The sequence below is a fragment of the Phaseolus vulgaris genome, chromosome 5, assembly GCF_000499845.2.
Source record: "Phaseolus vulgaris cultivar G19833 chromosome 5, P. vulgaris v2.0, whole genome shotgun sequence".
Classification (NCBI taxonomy): domain Eukaryota; kingdom Viridiplantae; phylum Streptophyta; class Magnoliopsida; order Fabales; family Fabaceae; genus Phaseolus; species Phaseolus vulgaris.
The window spans coordinates 19,691,634-19,713,679 of NC_023755.2; the positions used below are offsets into that span (position 1 = coordinate 19,691,634).

The 22,046-nt window shown below is 43.4% G+C and overlaps 1 protein-coding gene across 1 annotated transcript; it reads right to left on the bottom strand.

Annotated features, from left to right (window-relative positions):
* Window positions 1–15,229: 15,229 nt before the first annotated feature.
* LOC137834094 (uncharacterized) lies at window positions 15,230–16,054 on the bottom strand. Its single transcript, XM_068642159.1, has one exon. The coding sequence runs from the start codon at window positions 16,052–16,054 to the stop codon at window positions 15,230–15,232; it is 825 nt and encodes a 274-aa protein (XP_068498260.1).
* Window positions 16,055–22,046: the final 5,992 nt, after the last annotated feature.

Sequence of the window (22,046 nt, forward strand, 5' to 3'; positions counted from 1 at the left end):
TGTATGAGGATGATGGAATTGCATGAAATTGAGATCATACATTTAAGATAATTTATGAGTTGTTGATTGGTTTGTGTGTTAAGTATTGATGCCTATGTGGTAATAAAGTTCCCCTAGCTTCAATGATAGTCTAAATCATATAGACTAAGATATTAGGTGGAGAGAAATTGATGGTGGAGTTCATGTACACCGTGACATAAGAGATGCACGACTTGGGTTGTATTAAACTTACCTTGATATGTTCTCTTAGATTCGTTGGTAATCGAAGTCTTGGATATTGGATTAGATGTTAATCTCTGGTAGAACTTACTTAATACGGGTCTTCCGGAAAGGCATCTGTTCGATATCATTTGGTATATGAATTCATGTGTGGTTCGTATGATTGTTGATGGTGGTTTTGGAATGAATTTGGATTATGGTGATTGGTATTGAGTATTATATGAATATGGTTGAAGGAAAAATAAAATGGAAGTATATAAATGAATGATTAATCTAATTAATTCTTATTCTTGTCGGTTGACCTCGGGTTGACTAGATGGGCAAGCTTTGCTTCTAGTTTGTCTCCTCTTGGTGCACTGGAACAATGCTCCGCTGAGACAGAGGGGGCTCTACCTTTTGATCACACTCTGACGATCAAGTCAGTGAGAGCACACAAAATAATAATATGTTAATCCATAAGTTCTTTTCATCCCTTCATCTTTTTCCTTCTTTATTTGCGCCATTATCCATTTCCATTTCATTTTCTTTAATGTTCTTTCCATTCGTTCATTCTTTGTCATTTTAGTCTTGTTTTGTTTCCTCTTTTATGTTCTCTTCAATTCCGTACCTTTGCATCATTGTCACCATATTATTGTGTTTTTCTCTTTGCCCTTGTGAAGTGAACTTTCACATTTACTTAATCACTTGGTTAAGTTCATGTCCAGTGGAGATCTTCTTAGGGTTCTCACCTTTAAATTACTAAAATCCAAAATCTAAACCAAAGCGAAACCTTTAAAATGTGCAATCTAAAATCAACTCACATAAAAAAGGCGATCTAAGTCATGATCTAAATTATAAGGTTTAACTCAAGGCGAGCAAAAAGCCTTTTTGGACCATATACTCCAACGCGTAAGATTTAATCAGGATGGGCAAAAAAGCCTTTTTCGACTATCAAAAGTAAAAATACTGATCTGGTTCGGATAAGAAATTAAGTGTAACTTGATCCTTGATTCGACGTGGGTATTCCCGAATGATGATCTTGTGCGTAGAGACTCTGACGGTCAATTAGGTACGATCTTAGGATTGGGCCAAGTTAGTCTGTTTGTAGAAATCGTAACGGTCGAGTATGTCCGATCTTAGGATTTGACCAAGTCAGTCCGTGTGTAAAAGCCATAACGGCCGAGTTGGTTCGATCTTAGGATTTGGCCAAGTCAGATCGTTTGTAGAATCAATAACGGCCAAGTTGGTCCGATCTCAAGATTCGGCCAAGTCAATCCATTTCTAGAAGTCATAATGATCGAGTTGGTCCGACCTTAGGATTCAACCAGGTCAATCTGTTACGAGCAAAAATGTTTTTCAACAATCATTTTTATTGATAGAACGACCTCATTAAAAACCCTTCTTTGGGAAAAAAGTTTCGATAGGCTCTATTGCCCAATACTTTTGTTCTTCAGTATGGCCCGACCACTTTAGAGATAGCCTATTTTTAATCTGATATGGATGAGCCCTTCGCAACACTAGATTGGCCACCTTGAATATTTAGGGATTCATTTTGGTTTCGTACTTCTATTTAATCCTTCATTTCAAAGCTTCGAAGTTGATCTGAGCCTTGTCTCGAACTTTGTCAAGTAGATCTAAATTCATCCTTCTTCCTTCGGTTAAGGTATCTATCGAATACGTGAGAATTCCAATATTTCTACTGAAATCATCACATCTGTTCCGTACACCAAACTGAACGATGTTTCTCGCGTGGTAGATTGGGGGTGGTGTGATAAGACCACAATATTTTGGGAATCTCATCAAGCCACCCACCCTTAGCTTTCTCAAGTCTCCTTATCAGACCCCTTAGTAGCACTCTATTAACCGATTCGGCCTGACTGTTTGTCTACGGGTGTTCCACCAAAGCAAAGACTTGTCGGATTCAGAGCTCCCACACAATTCACCCAATTGTTGACTAGGTTTCGCTACTCTCAGAGTCTTTAATGTCTCTTGTATCACTGTACTATGTGCTCCTCCTTTTCCATTAGGTTCCTGACATACCCGAGGTATGAAGCCAGCTAAGGATCCTTTGCTTGATAATCTCCAGATACTTGACCAGTTATAAGCAATGAGTTGTTTTTTGCTAACAAACGACACACTCCCAGTTCCTTTTCCAATAACATTCTAACTATTAGTGCCTCATACTCGACCTGATTGTTGCTAGCTTTGAATGTGAACTTAAGTGACTTCTCAAGAAGCACTACATCAGGACCTTCGAGAATGATGCATGTTCCACTCCCTTGAAGGTTGGACGACCCATCTATGGAGAGGATCCACACAAAATCTTTCCTGTTTGCCTCGAAGTTCTTCAGGGCGAGCACCACGACAAAGTCGGCGTATACTTTTACTTTGATAGGACCTCGTGGTTCGTACTCGATGTCATACTTTTACTTTGATAGCTTGACGACCCATCTAACCATCCTCCTTGCTATGTATGTTTTTTGGAGAACCCGATTTATAGGAAGATTGGTCATCACGATCACGATGAAACTCTGAAAATAATGTCGTAACCGTCGAGTAGAAAGACAATGGCTAGGGCAACCCTTTTAATGGTTTGTTAACGAGCTTTTGTACCTTGTAATATATAGGCTTCTGAGTCTTTCCTCTGCCCTGCACAATAACCAAGCTAACTGCTAGGTCATCCACTGAGAAGTATAGTCGAATGGGGAGCTTCAGAGTGGGTTTACTAAGTATAGATGGGTTTGTTAGAAACTCTTTCTGCTTTCTAAAAGCATCCTCGCATTCGTTTGACCAAATGAAACGATCATTTTTTCAGAGACATTGAAAATAAGGGTATCCTTTATCTCCATTGGCTGATAAGAAGCATGACAAGGTGGCCATCCGACCGGTCAATCTTTGTACTTCATTCACACTATTGGGACTTCTCATCTCTACTATTGCCACGCATTTATTGGGATTTTCCTCTATTCCTCTTTCAGTCAGCAAAAAACTGAGGAACTTTCCAGCTTGAACACCTAAAACACATTTTTTTGGCTTAAACTTCAGACTATGCTTCCCTATTGTCCTAAAAAGTACTTCTAGATCGGATATATGAGTTCCTGACTTCTCATCCCTCGGATTTGATTATACCCTGAAAAGGCATCCATGAAGCTGAGCAACACGCAACCCGATGCACTATCGACCAAAGAATCTATGTTGGCCAAATGATGTGAGTTGATTTTAAGATTGTTCATTTTATGGTGTGACAATTTACTTAGATTGAGATTTTAGGAAATTAAGAGTGAAAACCTTAGGAAAATACCCACTGGACATTAACTTAACCAAGTGGTTAAGTAGATGTGAAGGTTCATTTCACAAAGGCAAAAGGAAAAGACAATTATAAGGTGAAAATGATGCTAGAAGGTGCGGAATTAAAGAACAAGGAAAAAAAACCAAAATAGAATTGCCGAATGGAAACAAGGAAAACCAAACAAGAACATGATACAAAGAGAAAAATGGAATGACAATGGAAGAATAGATGAAGGAAGGAGAAAACTTATGTGATGGATTTGAGAAGTGGCACACGCCACTTGGAGTGTGATTGGCCTCCAAGATAAGTGATGATAGCCGCCACTTGAGAGCTCTCAATACTCACAAGATAAGACCTAAATGCTAAGAGGAATTCAAACCTCACTAACACCTCACACAATCTGTGTAGAGTAACTCTTCTTCTATTAATTTCAACTTGTAGAATACAATGGGTAGGCCTCCTATTTATAGGGGAAGGAGCCTTGGAAAACAAGCAAGAGGGGTAGGATGAGAAAAGGGAAAAAAAGGGGTTGCCTTAGGGTTTGACTAAGTCAATCCCGCATCCTAGGCTTGTCCTTCCATAAACTAGGTCAAAATGCCTTCCTAAAGGGCTAGGAACAAGCTAAAATGATACCTACACCCCCTACTATGCTAAAGGCACCTTATTCTAGCCTATCTTTGCTATTTTGAACCTTAAAATGAGCCCAATTTATTTACATAATTGATCCTGCCGGTTAACTAAGCGCAAGAACGTTGCCTCATCACGATCTTCCTTCACCAGCTTTAACACCACGTGCGCTTCAAGTCCACGCTACAGATTGTCTCTCTGAGAACCTGAAAACACAGTATGGCGCCTCTGCGGCCGGTGGCGCTCCGACGCTCAAGTCAGTAACAGGAACACTCAAAAACTGAGAGAAAACTAAGTTCTGTAGAACCGTGCTCCAGTATTCTCAACAAAAATAATGAGTCGTAATCAACGTACCTCTGCCAATTCTGTTAAGTTTACCTTTTATACCTAGGTATTTTCTCTCTCCAGACGGTTACACTTCCAATTCTACGTGTGTCATCATCTGGGGTAATCTGAGCGTCATTTCTATGCGACATCCAACCTTACACGTGTCGTCATCTGGGCTGGGGTAATTTGAGCGTCATTTCTATGCAGCATCCAACCTTACACGTGTCGTCATCTGGGCTGGGGTAATTTGAGCGTCATTTCTATGCAGCATCCAACCCTACATGATGTGATTCCAATAGCCACATAGAACAAGATTCTTGACATTTTTAGGAATCACCTTGAGCTGGAAAATATAGAGGCACTTTTCTTAGAGTTGGATCATTGTTCTAAGACAAGAACTCACCAAAAAAAACTAGTACCAAATCCCAAACTCATTTGGATGAACCAAATATTGTCAAATTGAATCAACAAAGGAATGAAAACTGGAATGACAGAACAAAATTAAACAACAATTCATATGAACCGAACAGAATTAAGAACAAAACAGAACAAGTGCTGGAAAATAGAAAAACCGAAACTGAAAAACTCAAGAACACAAAGCAACATGAACAATTGAAGAAGAAGAAAGGAAGGAGAAGAGAATGCTCATGAAGATGGAAGGAGGATGGATGATCTCGCCACTAGAAGTGTGGAATGCTCCTAGATGAGAGTGATGCCGCCACTTGAGGACTCCATTGATCCATCAAGATAAGACTAGAGAAGAAGGCTCCAAAAGCTCTCCAAAAGGTCACTCAAAATTTGAGTAGAGTTTTCTTAGATTATTTCCAATCTGAATTTTACAAAGAGAGCACCTCTATATATAGCCTAAGGTGCTGAAAAACTAAGCTAAAACATTTTAAAATTCCCTCCTAAACTATTCTAGAAACCGGCGCCCAAAACAAACCTCCTATGGCACCTCCTATTCTACTCCTACACCTCTCTACTAATACACCCCCCTAAAGCTCCTAATTAAAACCTACAAGATGCTAAAACAAAAGAGGTTTCTAATGTTTCCCTCTAAGCACCTTCAACTAAAGAAACTACAAAAAGAGAAAATAAATGTCCTCTAGCTCCCAAAGCTTTGAACATGCTTCTTGTAATCCTTTGAGGTGGACTTTGACCTCCATGGGCGTCCTCCATTTGTGCCTCCACCTCTTCTTGAGCTTGATGATTGGCCTCCATGTCCTCTTGAGCTTGATCTCCATCACTACACGTGTCGTCATCAGGGGTGGGGTAATTTGAGCGTCATTTCTATGCAGCATCCAACCCTACACGTGTCATCATCTAGGCTAGAGTGACTTAAGCGTCATTTCCATGTAGCATCCTGTTATGCGGCCAAATCTCCTATTCAAGGTATAACCTAGCACGTAACGCGCTCTGGAACGCCACCCGACAAAGCGAGTATCGGATGCAACAAAGTACATCATCTCTGTGATATCGCTTGTCGCAGGTGCCACCTTCCTCCCCACCACGCCATGCATGTTCTAGCTGAGGGAACCTTGCCATCGACGAATGTCCACTCTGGGAATCCCGTCATCAATGAGCAAGCTATGTCCTCCAACTCACTTAACCTCCATGCTTCATGCTGACGTAACGATCATCTTTACTGAACCTACACGCCTGAACCTCCAACAACTTCAACCATGTTTACTGGGAAATCCGGCGATGTGCCTCTTGTGGCGACTCCTGACCACCTGATCTTCCATCATCTAACACGGCGATGATACGGAAACCTGGCGACAACTGACTATGTACACTGTAGAACGCCACTTCCACAAACGGCGACTATGTTAACTTCTTGACCATTCATCTTTCTCTTGTCCACGTGTCCCGCTAAGCACGCCCCACGTAGTCACTTACTATCCACATCATCACACCCGATGACCTGATCGGTACATAAGCCCCCAGTCTTAAGCTGTGACTTGTCCAGCGAAAAGACTAAGGAGTCAAATTTTCGGCGATCTACGTGGCTTTGTGCACTGGCGGTCATACTGTTTACTGATTTGACATTTCACCAACCCCCTCCGATCAAATTACACGTGGACTTATCAATGACTATTATTCATTGCCGTTTGCGCTTCTTGCAACGTTCAAAATTCTTAAAACCTTCGCGCCACTTCACTGTTTCATTATCTTCTTCTTCACTCCAAACTCCTGAAACGCTTCAGCGAACGCTTTGTCTCCCTCGATCATCATCTTGCTCAACACACCTCTGATCATCAAAAGGTAACTTTTTATCTCTCCCACTGACATTTGCTGCATTTTAATCGGTTTGCATCATCCATTAACTGTCTGGAGCATATGTTGTGGGCTGTTTTTGTTCTTTGCTTCGCTTTTTCCTGCGTTTAGGTTTTCTAGCTTTCTCTCTGTGAGCCCCCCCTGTTCGTTCTGTCTTCTTCTTTTCAGTTGAGTCATTCTGTTTATGAACTCTCATCTCTTCCCTTTTTTATCTTCTTTGCAGTTCTTCTGATGGCTCGCACCAAAATCACTCCAAACCCACCTTCGTCTTCTCAAAACCCTCCGCCGAAAACTCGTAGGGTCATCCCTTCCTCTTCTCGCAATCCACCAAGGGATCCCAATATCCCTTCGAGCCAGGCCGAGAGACCCGCATCCTCTCGACCCAACCAACCGCAACCAACCGCAACCAACCCCACCTCAAACCAGCGCAGCTGTGAGACCTCTTCCTAACTACAAACAACTGTACCCTTGGGCCACTTCAGCTTTGCTGGGTGAGACTTCTTCCATCAACACCGACATCGACGTCCTTCGCCTCAAGAAAGGTGATAAAGCTCACCTTTCCTTTAGCAAGGAGCATGATGACAAGGTGACCGTTCATCCTTGTCCCCCTCGAGAACCCATCTGCACCGACGACCAAGGGAGCAATGGCGAACCCTTCTGCTTCGTCTATGCCACCATGTTCAAGAAGGTCAAGCTCCGCTTCCCCTTCACTCGCTTCGAGAGGGAGCTCTTGACCGAGCTCAACATAGCCCCCGCCCAGCTTCATCCCAACAGCTGGGCATTCGTCAGGGCGTACCTAATCGTTTGCGCGCACCTGGGGCACCCGGCCTCCGTGGACGTGTTCCTTTTCTTGTTCAAAGCTAAGAACCCAGGTGATCGTCTATGGGTCAGCCTCAACGGGGTTGCTGGGAGGTCCATCCTCTCCATCTTCCAGCAATCCTACAAGGACTGGAAAGGCAAGTTTGTACGCGTTTGCTGCAATGACCAAGACCCCACCCTCCTCGATGGATTTCCCTTGTACTGGGTGAACAAGGGAAAGAAGGAGTCTAAAGACAACTTCAGGAGGGCGAGAGGTCCAGAAAAGATGGGGGAGCTCGACAAGGATCTATGCAACTTCTGGAAAGGAGTTGCCTCTTCCAACATAACCCTGGCCACCTCCTCCATCATCGCCTACGAATTCCATAAATGTCAACTGGACTTTCATATAGGTTTGTCTTCCCCTCATCTCCGAGTTTTCCTTTTCTTGAGTTCGCATCACCCTATCTTTTATATTGATGTTGCTTGTGTCATTCTGATTTGCATGTAGTCTTGACTAGTTAGTCCATGCATTAGCTCACACTGCTTATTTTCTTGTGTATCATCAATTGCTTGAATTGGACTGGTTTGTGATCATTGGTTTCTTTATGCAGATACAATGTTGGGGAAAGAAAAGATGGCTAGGCTGCGCTCCATTGCCAAACTTCATAATCTGGCGGCGGGCTTCCAAACCATTCCCAACTCTGTCGCAGAAGCCGCTGCTGCCCAAGGCAAATCTCCACAGATTGGTCCATCCACTGCCGTCGCTCTTCCTGCCCCTGAGCGAAAGAAGCTGCCACCAAAAAGGGCTAAGAGGAAGGCCCCCAGGGTGGTGTCGGACGAGGAGGAAGACGAAAGCACCGAAGACGGGCTAGTCTGTAAGAGAAAAGGGCGACTGTAGCTGAGCCACCAGCAGCTGAAGGCACCAGCCCCAACTACGCCGAGAACCCCCCAGCGCCTCCACACCCTTCGAGTCTGCTGGGGATGTTCTCCCTTCAAACGCCTCAGCTGCTGGAGCTACACAAGAACAACTTGCGGATACGCAAGCTTCCCCTCAACCTGCAGCGGAGCTACCTGCCTTACCTCCACACCACGAGATTCCCCTCGCCATCCAATCTTGTGAGGGTGGTGGCGAGAATCAACCTTCAACACCTCCTCCAACTCAAGCTCTTCCAGCCCCTCTCCAGGAAGCTCTGAAGTCCTTCACTGCGCACCTAAATGCCATGGTTGTCGAGAACCTTCCTCAAGTTGTTGGTGAAGCTCTGAAGGATTCCCTGAGCAAGTTCGAAATCGACAACCGCATTCATCAGGAAGAGGCGAGCACCGCAAGAGCCGAAGCTGATAAACTCAAATGTGACATGCTGATGCAAGGGCTAGAGTTCTCGCGGGTGGAGAATGCTCTCAACGATGAGCTTCAAAGTTTGCGCAAGGATAAAGCTGAATTGCGCCAGAAACTGCACTCCAAACTTCAAGACGTTGTTGAGTTAGAGAGTAAGCTCGTTCCTATGAGGGCCAAAATAGCTGAGCTGGAGGAAGCCCAAAAAGCTGGCGAGGCCAAGATGTCTAAACTGGAGAAGAGATCAACCGAGAGAGAAACCCTTCTGGGACAAGTCGAAGCAGATCAGGACAAGAAATCCAAAGAACTGAGCGAGACTACCGCAGAGCTTGCCCAAGTGCGTGAGGAGAACAGCGGGTTAAAGAAGAAGATCGACGAGCTTGAACTTGAGGCTGCCCAGGTTCTTACCTCAGGCTTTGGGGCTGCTTTGGAGTAGTTTGCTTGCGAATTCCCTGATCTCGACCTCTCTAAGTTTTCAGTGTACAATGAAGTGGTGGATGACAAGATCATGCCTTCAACTTAACTGCTCCCATTTGCCACTTCAATTTTATCATTTCGAAAACTCTTGTATTTAACTTTGGTTTATCTGTAATAGCTTTCATTTCGTTCAAACTGCTTTGATATATATATATATATATATATATATATATATATATATATATATATATATATATATATATGGCTCTAACTTTATCTGTTGTGTGATCATCTGATGTAACTGGCCAGTTTTTACTCAACCCAATTAACTTAGCACAAACTGATGCTTAATTCTCTGGAAATCAACTTAACCTGAACAAGCTGTTAGTTTATAGCAATATTGTTTAACACGAAATCACTTACTGGGCAGTAGGGGCGTAGGTCGATCTTAGTATCTGAAATATCGCTTGCTTGATCTGCCAAGTGACATGTGTATTTCTATGTTATCGCCTAAAACTTTGCTGATCTGGTTCTCGCCGTGTAATCTTCTTTCTATCTCAATCTCAAAGCCATAGGCTTTCGACGACACCATTTTCCTTTTAACTGAAAAGCGTCCTCTGTGGGGCCACCTCATGACTTCATCTTTGCTTGACTGGAAGGAGAGCTGCCTTTCGGATCTCCCTCTACCTTCCCTGAGTCTTTAACCTGAGATAACTTAAATCATTGTTCCCTCATCTGGGGGTAGAGCCGCCTTTCGGATCCTTCTCTACCTCCCTGAGTTTTAGAACAATGATCTAGGTGGTGAGGTGTCCTCTGCGAACCTTCCCCAGCCATCCTTTAACTTCCTTCTTAACTGGTCTTACTAGGTCAATATTGATGTTTCACTTAAGGAAAAAGGCGTTTTCCATCAACCTTCCTTTCCCATACTTAAGATCATTAACACCCCTGACTTTTCAGTTTTATCTTGCCTGAACTCACTCGAGGGTGAGAAGGACTTTTCCTGGTGCCTCAACTTGCCCAGGGGTTACATCTCCTCCTCCCCTGGATGCATTGGGGACTTTCAAACTTGCCTCAATTTGCTTACGCCAAGAGGTCTTGCAATCTATTCTTGCCTGTATTCGCTAAAGGTGAGGAGGTCTTTCTTAATCTTTTCTTGCCTGCACCCGCTCAAGGCGAGGAGGACTTTTTAATCCGATCGCCAGATGGCGATGAGGACTCAAAAACTTTATACTTGTGCCTCCGATCGCCAGATCGGCGATGAGGACTTAAAAACTTTATGCTTGTGCCTCCAATCGCCAGATGGTGATGAGGACTTAAAACTTTATACTTGTGCCTCCGATCGCCAGATGGCGATGAGGACTTAAAACTTTATACTTTAAAACTTTGTACTGAATGCATGCGATCTGAGTTCACCGTTGCCTTAAATTACACAAGGGCGACAAGGTCTCTTTTCCGAAAACTTAAAAACGATAAGCATGGAAACTTAATGAACTTGGAAACTTTGATAAACTTCGAAACCTTCTTTATTGGGTGGCCTCGTTAAAAACCCTCCTTAGGGAAAAAAGAGTGCCCCCTTGAAAAACTGTTTTAACTAAAACTGCTTTAAACTGTTCAAGTTAATCACTACTTACAATGCTTTAACTGTAATAAAACTTGAGATGGGTGGCGTTCCAAGTACGAGGAATCGCCCCTCCTTCCAACGTCTCCAAGCGGTAGGCGCCGTTTCCGAGTGCTTCGGTTATTCTAAACAGTGTTGTCCACTTCGGCGACAATTTGTCCTCCATCTCATACTGGTGGGCCTTCCTCATCACCAGATCGCCATCTCTGAATTGCCTTGGTTTTATTCTAGAGTTGTACCTGCGTTCAACTCTTCTCTTCACTGCTTCAGCCTTCACCCGTGCTTCCTCCCTGACTTCATCCAGCAAATCCAAATTCATTCTCCTTTCTTCATTCGAGTCTTCCGCCACAAAGTTCTGGAATCTTGGCGAGCTTTTCTGGATTTCAACTGGAATCATTGCATCACACCCATACACAAAACTAAACGGGGTTTCATGGGTTCCTGATTGCTCAATGGTATGATATGCCCACACTATACGGGGAACTTCTTCAGCCCAAGACCCCTTGGCCTTCTCCAACCTCCTCTTCAAACCTCTCAACAAAACCCGATTGGCTGACTCCACTTGCCCGTTCGTTTGTGGGTGCTCCACAAAAGCAAACACCTGCTGTATTCCAACATCCTCGCACAGCTTCTTCAACAGGTGACTTGCAAATTGAGTCCCATTATCTGATACTAAACGCTTAGGCACGCCAAACCGACACACAATATTCTTCCACACGAAACTCTGAATTTTGTGCGTGGTGATCTGGGCTACTGGTTCTGCTTCAATCCACTTCGTGAAGTATTCGATCGCCACAACCAAGTACTTCATTTGCCTGATCGCCAATGGAAAGGGTCCCTGAATATCAATTCCCCACGTATGGAACAGCCAGGGGCTGTAATTGACTTTAGCTCTTCTGGAGGCGCCTTGTGCCAATCGGCGTGCTGCTGGCATTGCTTGCAACACTGACATATTTCTTACAATCTTCCCTCATTGTGGGCCAATAATAACCTGCACGGAGAGTTCTTGTTGCCAAAGCTCGACCCCCGATGTGACTCCCACAAATCCCCTCATGGAGCTCAGCCATAATTCTTGTGCACTTCTCTCCGTGTACACATACTAAAAGGGGATGTGTAAACCCAAACCTGTACAACTCGCCATCAACGAGGGTGAACCTGCTGGAGTTCTTCTTTATCTTTCTAGCTTCCGTCGGGTCCAGTGGGAGCACGCCATCCGCATGTAGCACTGGTATGGCTTTATCCATGTATCTAGCTCATGGATAGCACAAACTTGCATCATCTTTACCTCTCCCACTGGATGTGCTCTAACTCTCGGCGTCCTTAAAGTCTCCTGAGTCAAGGATCTATGACTCCTCGCCATCCCTTCCATCGATTTGCAAATTTGAAGAACCTGGTGATCTGCCACAAAGGCTCGAGGTGTGTTCAAAGTTTCTTGTATGACAGTCCTCTGCCTGCCCCCCTTGCCCGAACTGGCGAGCTTGGCTAGCAAGTCAGCTCGGGCATTCTGCTCCCTTGGCACGTGTACCACTTCAAACAAAGCAAAAGACCGCTTTAACTCTTGCACATACTCCCGGTAAGCCGCCATTTGCGGATCTTTGGCCTGAAACTCGCCAGTTACCTGCCCAGTGACCAATAACGAGTCACTTTTGCCCACCAGCACCTTTGCTCCCATTTCTTTCGCCAACAAAATTCCGGCGATCAAAGCCTCATACTCCGCTTGATTATTGTTGGCTTTGAAGGCAAACCTCAGAGATTGTTCTATCAACACACCGTTGGGCCCCTCCAAAATAACTCTAGCTCCGCTACCCTGCTGGTTAGACGACCCATCCATTGAGAGCACCCAACGAAAATCATCCCTCGCACTCTGCGCTGTTTCAGAAGAGAGCTCGACCACAAAGTCAGCGAAGATTTGCCCCTTGATCGGTCCTCGGGGCTCATACTTAATATCGAATTCCGACTCCACCGCCCATTTTACCATCCTTCCAGCTACATCCGGTTTCTTCAAAACCTTCTGGATGGGTAAGTCAATCATTACTAACACTGTAAAGCTCTGGAAGTAATGACGCAACCTCCTCGCCGAAAACACAACCGCCAGCGCTGCTTTCTCTAAGGCTTGATATCTCACTTTTGGGCCCTGCAACACCTTACTAACAAAATAAATAGGTTTCTGGACTTGATCTTGATCCTGGACGAGTACCGCGCTTATCGCCTTCTCAGTTATGGCAAAGTACAACCTGAGGGGCGTTCCCATTTGAGGTTTGCACAAAATCGGCGGGCTCGCCAAATACTCTTTGAGCTTCACAAAAGCTTCTTCACATTCCCTTGTCTAGACAAACCTATTATTCCTCTTCAGACATTGGAAATACGGGTGGCCTTTCTCCCCACTAGCAGATATGAATCGAGACAGAGCGGTCATCCGGCCTGTAAGCTGTTGCACCTCCTTTACGGTGGCAGGACTCCTCATCGCCAAAATGGCGGCACACTTGTCGGGATTTGCCTCGATTCCCCTCTCAGTCAAAAGAAATCCCAGAAACTTCCCTGCCTCCACGCCAAAAATGCACTTCTCGGGATTCAACTTCAGCTTGTACTTGGCTATTGTAACGAACAACTCTTCCAGATCAGTAACGTGCCTGCTCTTTTCCAGAGATGTCACGACCATATCGTCGACATATGCTTGCACATTCCTCCCAAGCATAGGCGCAAGCACCTTATCCATTAGCCTCTGGTACGTGGCTCCCGCATTCTTCAGCCCAAAGGGCATCACCTTGTAGCAATAGCATGACCTTTCCGTCATGAAAGCAGTCTTTTCCTCATCCATCGGGTGCATCTTAATCTGGTTATATCCCGAGAAGGCGTCCAAGAAACTGAGCAATTTACACCCTGACTCACTATCCACCAGGGCATCTATACTTGGCAAAGGATGAGAATCCTTTGGACAGGCTTTATTTAAATCTGTAAAATCAACGCACATCCGCCATTTCCCATTGCTCTTCTTGACCAGAACGACATTGGCGAGCCATTCCGGATATTGAATCTCCCTGATATGACCTGCCGCAAGGAGTTTCTGCGTCTCGTCCCTGATCGCCTGTCTCTTTTCTTCGTTAAACTTTCTTCTTCTTTGTCGGATTGGTTTGACTTAAGGATCCATCGCTAGGCGATGACACAAGAAATCAGGGTCAATTCCCGGCATGTCTGAAGCAGACCATGCAAACGCGTCCAGATGCCTATTTATTACCTTGGCGATCTGGTTTTGTGTCTCGCCATCTAAAGTCTTCCCCAGCTTAAACGTTTTGCCGCCAATCTTCTTCTCAAGCCAATCCTCGACCGGCTGAGGCCTCTTCTCACTGGCGATCACCGCTCTCGCGATTCCTGACTGCCTGGCGACTTCCGGACAGTCCTTCTCTTCCTCAACCCGAGCGGCGTTCTCGCACCTCGCCTCAACATCCACCATCACCACATCCCTTTCAATGGCCACCTCAAATGCTGTGTCCACAACTCGCCGATTTTTCTGTTTAGGCTCCACACTAGGGGGCGGCGTTGTGGTTACATGGCACACTGATTTCTTGTTCTTGAGGCTGTTTTCATAGCACTTCTTTGCCTCCTTTTGATCAGAGCGGATGGTGATAACCACCCCCTCCATTGAAGGCAACTTGACCTTCATTTGCCTCGTTGAAGGCACAACTCCTCTCCTGTTGAGTGTTGGCCTTCCCAACAGGATATTATATGCCGAAGGAGCGTTCACAACAAGGTACCTGATCTTCTCTGTGCGCGAGGCCACCCCATCTGTGAACGTCGTTCTTAACTCAATGTACCCCCTGACCTCCACTTGATCACCAACAAAACCTTATAAGCAGCCCCCATATGGCCTCAGCTGGTCGGGGGATAACTGTAACTTTTCGAAAGTCGGCCAAAACATAACATCTGCCGAGCTTCCTTAATCGACCAACACCCGATGAACCATCCTCCCCGCTGTAACGAGCGAGATTACAATGGGATTGTTGTCATGGGGCACAACATCCCTAAGATCTTCTTTGGTGAACGTGATGTCCACATCGGGCGAGTGATCCTCAAAAGCCTCTACTGACATCACGGACCTTGCATATTTCTTCCGCTGTGATGAAGTACACCCACCACCCGAGAATCCACTAGCTATAGTGTGGATCTCGCCGTGAATGGGTACTTCATGCTGTTGTCCCTCACTGCTCGCCGGTTGTGAACCTGACGATTGCCCCGTTTGCTTCTCCAACAAATAGTCCTTCAAGAACCCACACTTGACCAACTCGGCGAGTTGGTACCCCAAAGCCAAGCACGAATTGATGGAGTGGCCAAAGCTCTTGTGGAACTCTCACCACGCATCCGGTTTTTGCCCCAACACCTTATCCGTTGTCTTCTCAGGTACTTTGAGCCTGGCAGCAATGTTCGGAATGGCGATCAGGTCAGCCAATCCCATCACAAACTCGTACCTCGGCGGGCGATTAGACTCTCTAGGCCGCCCTGGCCCCTTCCCCTTGCTCTTCTTTGGATCATAAGGATGATGCATCCTTTGATCCTTCTTCCCTGCCGCCGCCTCCATCACCCTCTGCGGCTGAATTGTCGTATGAGCGCGTGGCTTAGTTGGAGCCACATTCCCTCTCTTCTCGGAGACTTCGCTTTCAGCGGCGATGTGGGCCACAGCACGTCGCCGGATTTCAGCGAACGTGGCGGGGTGGCTCCTAATCAGCGATTCACTAAACGGTCCATGCAACACACCCTTTTTGAAGGCATGCACAAACATATCTTCATCCTTACCTGGCAAGCGGATAATCTGAGCCCCGAATCTGTTCAAAAAATCCTTCAGAGACTCCTCTTGATACTGCCTCACATCGAACAGATCGTAAGACACCAACGACAGTGCCTTGTTTACTATGTACTGCTCGACGAACATCTTGGAGAACTGCTGGAAGGTGGTAATGTGGCCGGTAGGCAGACTGACGAACCACTCCAGCGTTGTTCCACTGAGAGTACTCATGAACACCTTGCAGTAGACTGCATCCAAACCACCCGAGAGCATCATCTGCGTGTGAAACGCCGTGAGATGAGCCTCAGGATCCTCCAGCCCGGTGAAAGATGCTTTCACCGATACCGCATTTGCAGGGACCACCGTGTCCATGATCTCCTGAGAAAACGGCATTGGAAAATTACACGGTGGGGACGGGGTGCAGATTTGTCCCTAGTCGCACACTCCTTCTGTCCCTGAAGGGCTTTACGTAACTCTTCATTGACTCTGTTAAGCTCTTCATTTCTAGCCTGTGAGGCCACTAGTGCCTCGTGCATTCTCTCTTGTTCAGAACGTGATGCAGCCACGTTCTCCTGCAACGTGCTCATCATTTCCATCACCTGCGCCATAGATACATCGTCCTCTTCGGTTGACGGCGCGACTGAACTGGATCGCGTTGTCCTCATCCTTTCTCAACAAACTTCAGGAAATCACACCAAAATCGTAATCATAAACACTCCGAATCAGAACAAGATTGCGAACTCTTCGAACAAACTACAGAGAGACGATTGATCCAACAATCAATCGATAGAAACCTCAACAACTCAGAGAAACTCCACTTTACTGATTAGAACCCCTAGAAAACGGTGAAACTCCGGAAAACTAACTGCGACAGCAAGCAGTCGAACAGAAACCACCAAAACTTCAATAAACCCGAATTGTGGTTGGGAATCACCTTTGACACGGCCCCACGGTGGGCGCCAGATGATCCTGCCGGTTGACTAAGCGCAAGAACGATGCCTCGTCACGATCTTCCCTCACCAGCTTTAACACCACGTGCGCTTCAAGTCCACGCTACAGATTGTCTCTCTGAGAACCTGAAAACACAGTATGGCGCCTCTGCGGCTGGTGGCGCTCCGACGCTCAAGTTAGTAACAGGAACACCCAAAAACTGAGAGAAAACTAAGTGTTCTAGAACCGTGCTCCAGTATTCTCAACAAAAATAATGAGCCGTAATCAACGTACCTCTGCCAATTCTGTTAAGTTTACCTTTTATACCTAGGTATTTTCTCTCTCCAAACTGTTACACTTTGGACGCGTGGCTTGCATCCAATTTTAGGTGTGTCATCATCTGGGGTAATCTGAGCGTCATTTCTATGCGACATCCAACCTTATACGTGTCGTCATCTGGGCTAGGGTAATTTTGTTGAACGAAATGGTGTTCAATGTTTTGAAGAATCCAAATCCTTTGAAGGATGTTGAAGCCTCTGCTCTGCTTGCTGTTGCTTGCTGGTTTAAGCTTTGTTCTGGGCTAGTTTAATGTTGTAATCCACCCTTAGATTGAATCTCAAGCAACTAGCATCTCAATCTTTATCAAAGTAAAATGTTTTTCAAACTAAGTTGAAACAACCGATTGTTTTGTTGAAACAACCGATTGTTTACACTTAGGTGTATTGAGAAAGTTTGAAAACTGTTTTTGAATGGTTAAAACTGTTAAGTAACAAAACAAACGATTGATTCGAGGAAACAATCGATTGTTTGTTTTGTAACCATAACAGAAAAACTGTTTTCTTTGATTGAGCTTTAAATGCTTTAACTGAATACGCTCCAGTCATTAAATGCTTTGACCAATCTATTTTAAATGCAATTAAGAGTTTGTTAAGATTTGATAACAAACTATATCTTTGTATAAATTCAGAAAAACTGTTTTTAAGAGATAAGAATCTTGAAACAAAGTTTTGACTAAGAGCTTTTCAAAGTGTTCTGAGATTGCTTAAGAGTTTAGAGATTGATCAAGGTGCTGGAATAGGATTCTACTTGTATTGATTTCAGATATTCATCTGTAACAAGTGTAATCTTTGTAAACTGCTGAACAATTCGTTTGTGTTTTTGCTGAGATTGGTTGTGTGTTCTTGAGGTGTTCAAGATCAGCAATCTTAGTGTTGACCAAGGAGAGTGTGTTTCTTGAGGTTTTCAAGGTCATTCTCTTGGTTGTGGTGTAAGTGATCTAGTGGTGATTGCTTAGTGGATATCCTCAGGGTTTCTGAGAAGACTGGATGTAGCTATAGTTTGGAGTGAACCAGTATAAACAACTGTGTACAATCTCTCTATCTCTAACTCTTTAATTTCAGTTTGTTTGTTGTTTGCTGGTATAAACAACCGATTGTTTCGAAGAAACAACCGATTATATTTTTTCTAGTACTACAGTTTTTGCTTGCTGTTTTGGCTAACTGAATTGCTGAATCAATTGGTTTCTGAAATAAATTCATTCTAGCTTTGAAAAATTGCGAAAACCCCTTTAAACAATTCACCCCCCCCCCCCTCTAGTTTAAAGCCATCTTTTCTAACAATTGACATCAAGAGCTTGGTTCTTGAAAGTCATTCAAGTTGATCCTAAAATCTTTTGAAAATGGCTGATAGACTACCGTTTGGGGAAGGTGCCTCAATAAACAGACCACCCTTATTTTGTGGTTTGAATTACCAGTTTTGGAAAGTTAGAATGAAAATATTTATGGAATCTCTTGATAAAGGAATTTGGGATGCAATTGAAAATGGTCTTTTTATCCTAAAGTTTGAAAAAGATGGTTGTGTCATTGAGAAGCCATGGTCTCATTGGACTGATGCAGAAATTAAAAAGGCCAAATTCGATTGCATTGCGAAAAATATTATAACCTCTTTAAATTCTGATGAGTTTTTCAGGGTCTCACAATGCAAATCATCAAAAGAAATGTGGGATACTTTGGAAGTCACTCGTGAAGGAACAAATGAGGTGAAAAGAGCTAGAAAGCATGCTCTCATCCAAGAGTATGAGATGTTTAGAATGCTGAAAGGTGAAACAATAACTGAGGTGCAGAAAAGGTTAGACAACTCATCAATCACCTTATGAGCCTGGACAAGACGTTTGACAAAGAAGAGCTGAACATCAAGATCTTGAAATGTCTTGATAGAGCATGGCAACCAAAGGTAACTGCTATTTCCGAATTTAAAGATCTAACATCATTAAGTGTTGCTTCTTTGTTTGGAAAGCTTAGGGAACATGAGCTAGAGATGAATAGACTCAATGTTCAAGAGAGTGAAGATAAGCACACAAGGAGCATAGCCTTGAAAGCATCCAAACATAAGGGAAAGAAAGATTCAAGTGATGATAGTGATGAGGAAAATCTAAGTTTGCTGTCAAGAAAATTCAGCAAATTTCTAAAGAGAAACCGCAACAAAGACAACAACAAGGATAGGTATGGAAACAAGAAACCCAATGAATTTAATTCAAATAACTATACTTGTTTTGGTTGTGGTGAGCAAGGTCACATAAAGGCAGATTGTCCCAACAAGAGCAAAGAGAAAAAGACAAGCTACAAGGAGAAGAAAGGCAAGACAAAAAAAGCCTATATTGCTTTGGATGAAAATGAGGTGTCATCATCAAGTTCTTCATCAAGTGAAGATGAAAAAGCCAACATATGCTTAGTAGCTGAGGATGATGATGATTCTTGCAGTTCAAGTGAGGTAAGTTCATGTGCTTCCTTAAATGAACAAAACTATAGTGAATTGATTGAAGCTTTTCAAGAAACACATGATGAAGCTAATAGATTGGTTCTTTCTAACAACCGATTGAAAGATCTTAACAGTGGGCTTGAAAAGAAAGTTAAATCACTTGAAGAGGATCTGAGAAAAGCAAAAAGTGATTTTGAAAAACTGGAAAATCATTTCAAAAATGCCTCTTGCAAGTGTGATACTCTCATTTGCACAAATTGTGAAAATCTTGAGAAAAAGGTTCACTATCTTGTTCAAACTGTGGACAAGCTTTCAAAAGGGAAATCAAACTTTGAGAATGTCTTGGCATCTCAAAGCTGTGTTTTTGGAAAGGCTGGTTTAGGCTTCAATCCACAGAACAAGCAAGATAGGTTTTCAAAAAGTTTTTTAAGAAAATCAGAAAAACAACCGATTGTTAAGACGAAACAACCGGTTGTTACATGCTTTTATTGCATGAAGAAAGGCCACTCTGTTAGATTCTGTAAAATTAGAAAATATTGTGTTCCTAAAGGTCTTATGAAATGGATTCCAAAGGGATGTGATGTTTCTAACAGCAAAGAAAAGCCAAGTGGACCCAAATTTGTAAGGGGACCAAATCTTGCAACTTGAATTTGTTTATGCAGGAAAAATAAAGAGAAAAAGAAGAACTGAGCCATCTGATCAAGCTTTTGAAGAAAAAGGCAGTCATTGAAGCTGAATCAATGTTATGCAAAAGATCAAAACAGTGAAAAGAAGTTTTCTTGATCAACAAGCAATTGGCTCATTGAAGAAACAACACAAGGATAAAACCTTCCTTTATTTGTTTTCAATTTCTGTTTCAAAGTTCTTTCTTATGATTAATTTTCTTTTAATTAATGTCATGTGCTTTAATCTGTTTCTGTTTATGGTTAAAAATTTCAAAATCAAGTTTTTAACTGCTGCAGAAAAACAACCGATTGTTTCTTCGAAACAACCGATTGTTTCTTCGAAACAACCGATTGTTTCTTCGAAACAACCGATTGTTTTGAGTCTGACAACACTGTGAAGAAATTGATTTAATTGCTTTTTGAAATTTCTAGCTGTTGCAGATCAATTTCAAAGGGAGAATCTTGGTCAAAGGATCTGTGTTGAAAGTTGATCATGATCAGAAAGAAGTTACAACAGTCATAAAGGAATATATTCCAAAATCTTGGAAATTGAAGAGCCTTAATGACTAGTCAAAGATCACATGTAAAGACCATGTGATTTTCAGCTTTTTCTGACATTTTCTGTGCAGAATAGAGTCAAGTCCTCTCTTTGAAAATCAGGTACCCATTGAATGAAAATAAATTCAATTTGATTCTCTTACTGCTATAAAATCAGGTGCAGATTTCTTCCAACAAGAACAACCAATTGCAACATCTCTTGCAATATCTCTTGCAAAAATTCTGTGAAGTGAGTTTTCGTCTCTGCTGTCATGGAATCAACCCCTCCCACCTCTAAAAGAGTCAAAACCAGAGCTGTAAGGTCTGGAGGAAGGCTTGAAAGTTAGTTTTCTGGTGACACCGAGCTCATTGAGAAGTATAGGTATGAAACAAGTGTCAAGAAGATAAACAACCCCAAGGTTGTGTGCTTTGATTGGCTGAAAAGTCAAAAGCTTGACAAAGTGAGGAGGCTTCTCAAGGACCAATCACTCAGAAAATTTCTGGAGCTAAAAGGGAACATCTATCCAGATTTGGTGAGGGTATTCTACACCAACTTGAAGTTTGAGGGAAACGACCTAGTTTCTCATGTGAAAGGTGTGGAAATGGAGATAACTCATGAGGTTTGGGCTGCAGTTCTCTGGTCTGAGAATCAACAAGGGAAACCTTGGTGTGGTGGAAGATTTTAACAAAATCCAGTTCTACAAAAGTTGCTTGAAGAACAATCAATCTCAAGTTAGCACATGCTCGGTTGGAGGTTTGAAGCTTGACGAGAGGTTGCTTGCTCTCATTGTAACTTGGATTCTAACTCCAAGGGGGAGTAATCACTCTGTGTTGACTGAAGAAGATCTGGTTTACATCTTCTGCATCACCAAGAAAGTGAAGATCAATTGGATTCACATAATCAAAGAACATATGCAAAAAGCCATGAGGTTAGGCGATTACCACTATCCCTATGCTGTTTTAATATCTAAGTTTCTACTCTATTTTGAAGTTAATCTTGAAGATGAAACTTCTGAGCTGGTCAAGTCAACTCAAGAGTTGAACAGTGGATCACTCAGCAAGATGGACTTTACAAAAGTAGGTGGAAAGTGGATAAGTAAGGATGGTGATCATGGTGCCTCATCTAGTGGTGTTGCTCATCTTGAACAAGATGAACCTGCCGATATGGATGTTCAACATGAAGATCCAACTGGAGATTTTCAAGATGCAGGGCCTAGTGCTGCTGATGGATATCAAAGAGAAAGAATGTCAACCATGTCATCTTTTGAAAGACAAATGATGGATAGGCTAGATAGCTTTGCTGAAAATCAAATGAGCCTTCATGATCTGTGTGTTAGTAACTTCCAGAGGATTGACACAAGGTTTGACAACATGGATGCAAGGTTTATGACTCTGGATGAACAAATTGAAGCTGTCCAGAATCAAATCTTTGATCTTCAGTTTGCTGATGAAGAAGAATGAAGGAAAAACAACCGATTGGTCATCGAAACAATCGA

Excerpts from the sequence above, each read along its gene's own strand:
- LOC137834094 (XM_068642159.1), bottom strand. The coding sequence starts at position 16,054 with ATGCCGTTTTCTCAGGAGATCATGGACACGGTGGTCCCTGCAAATGCG.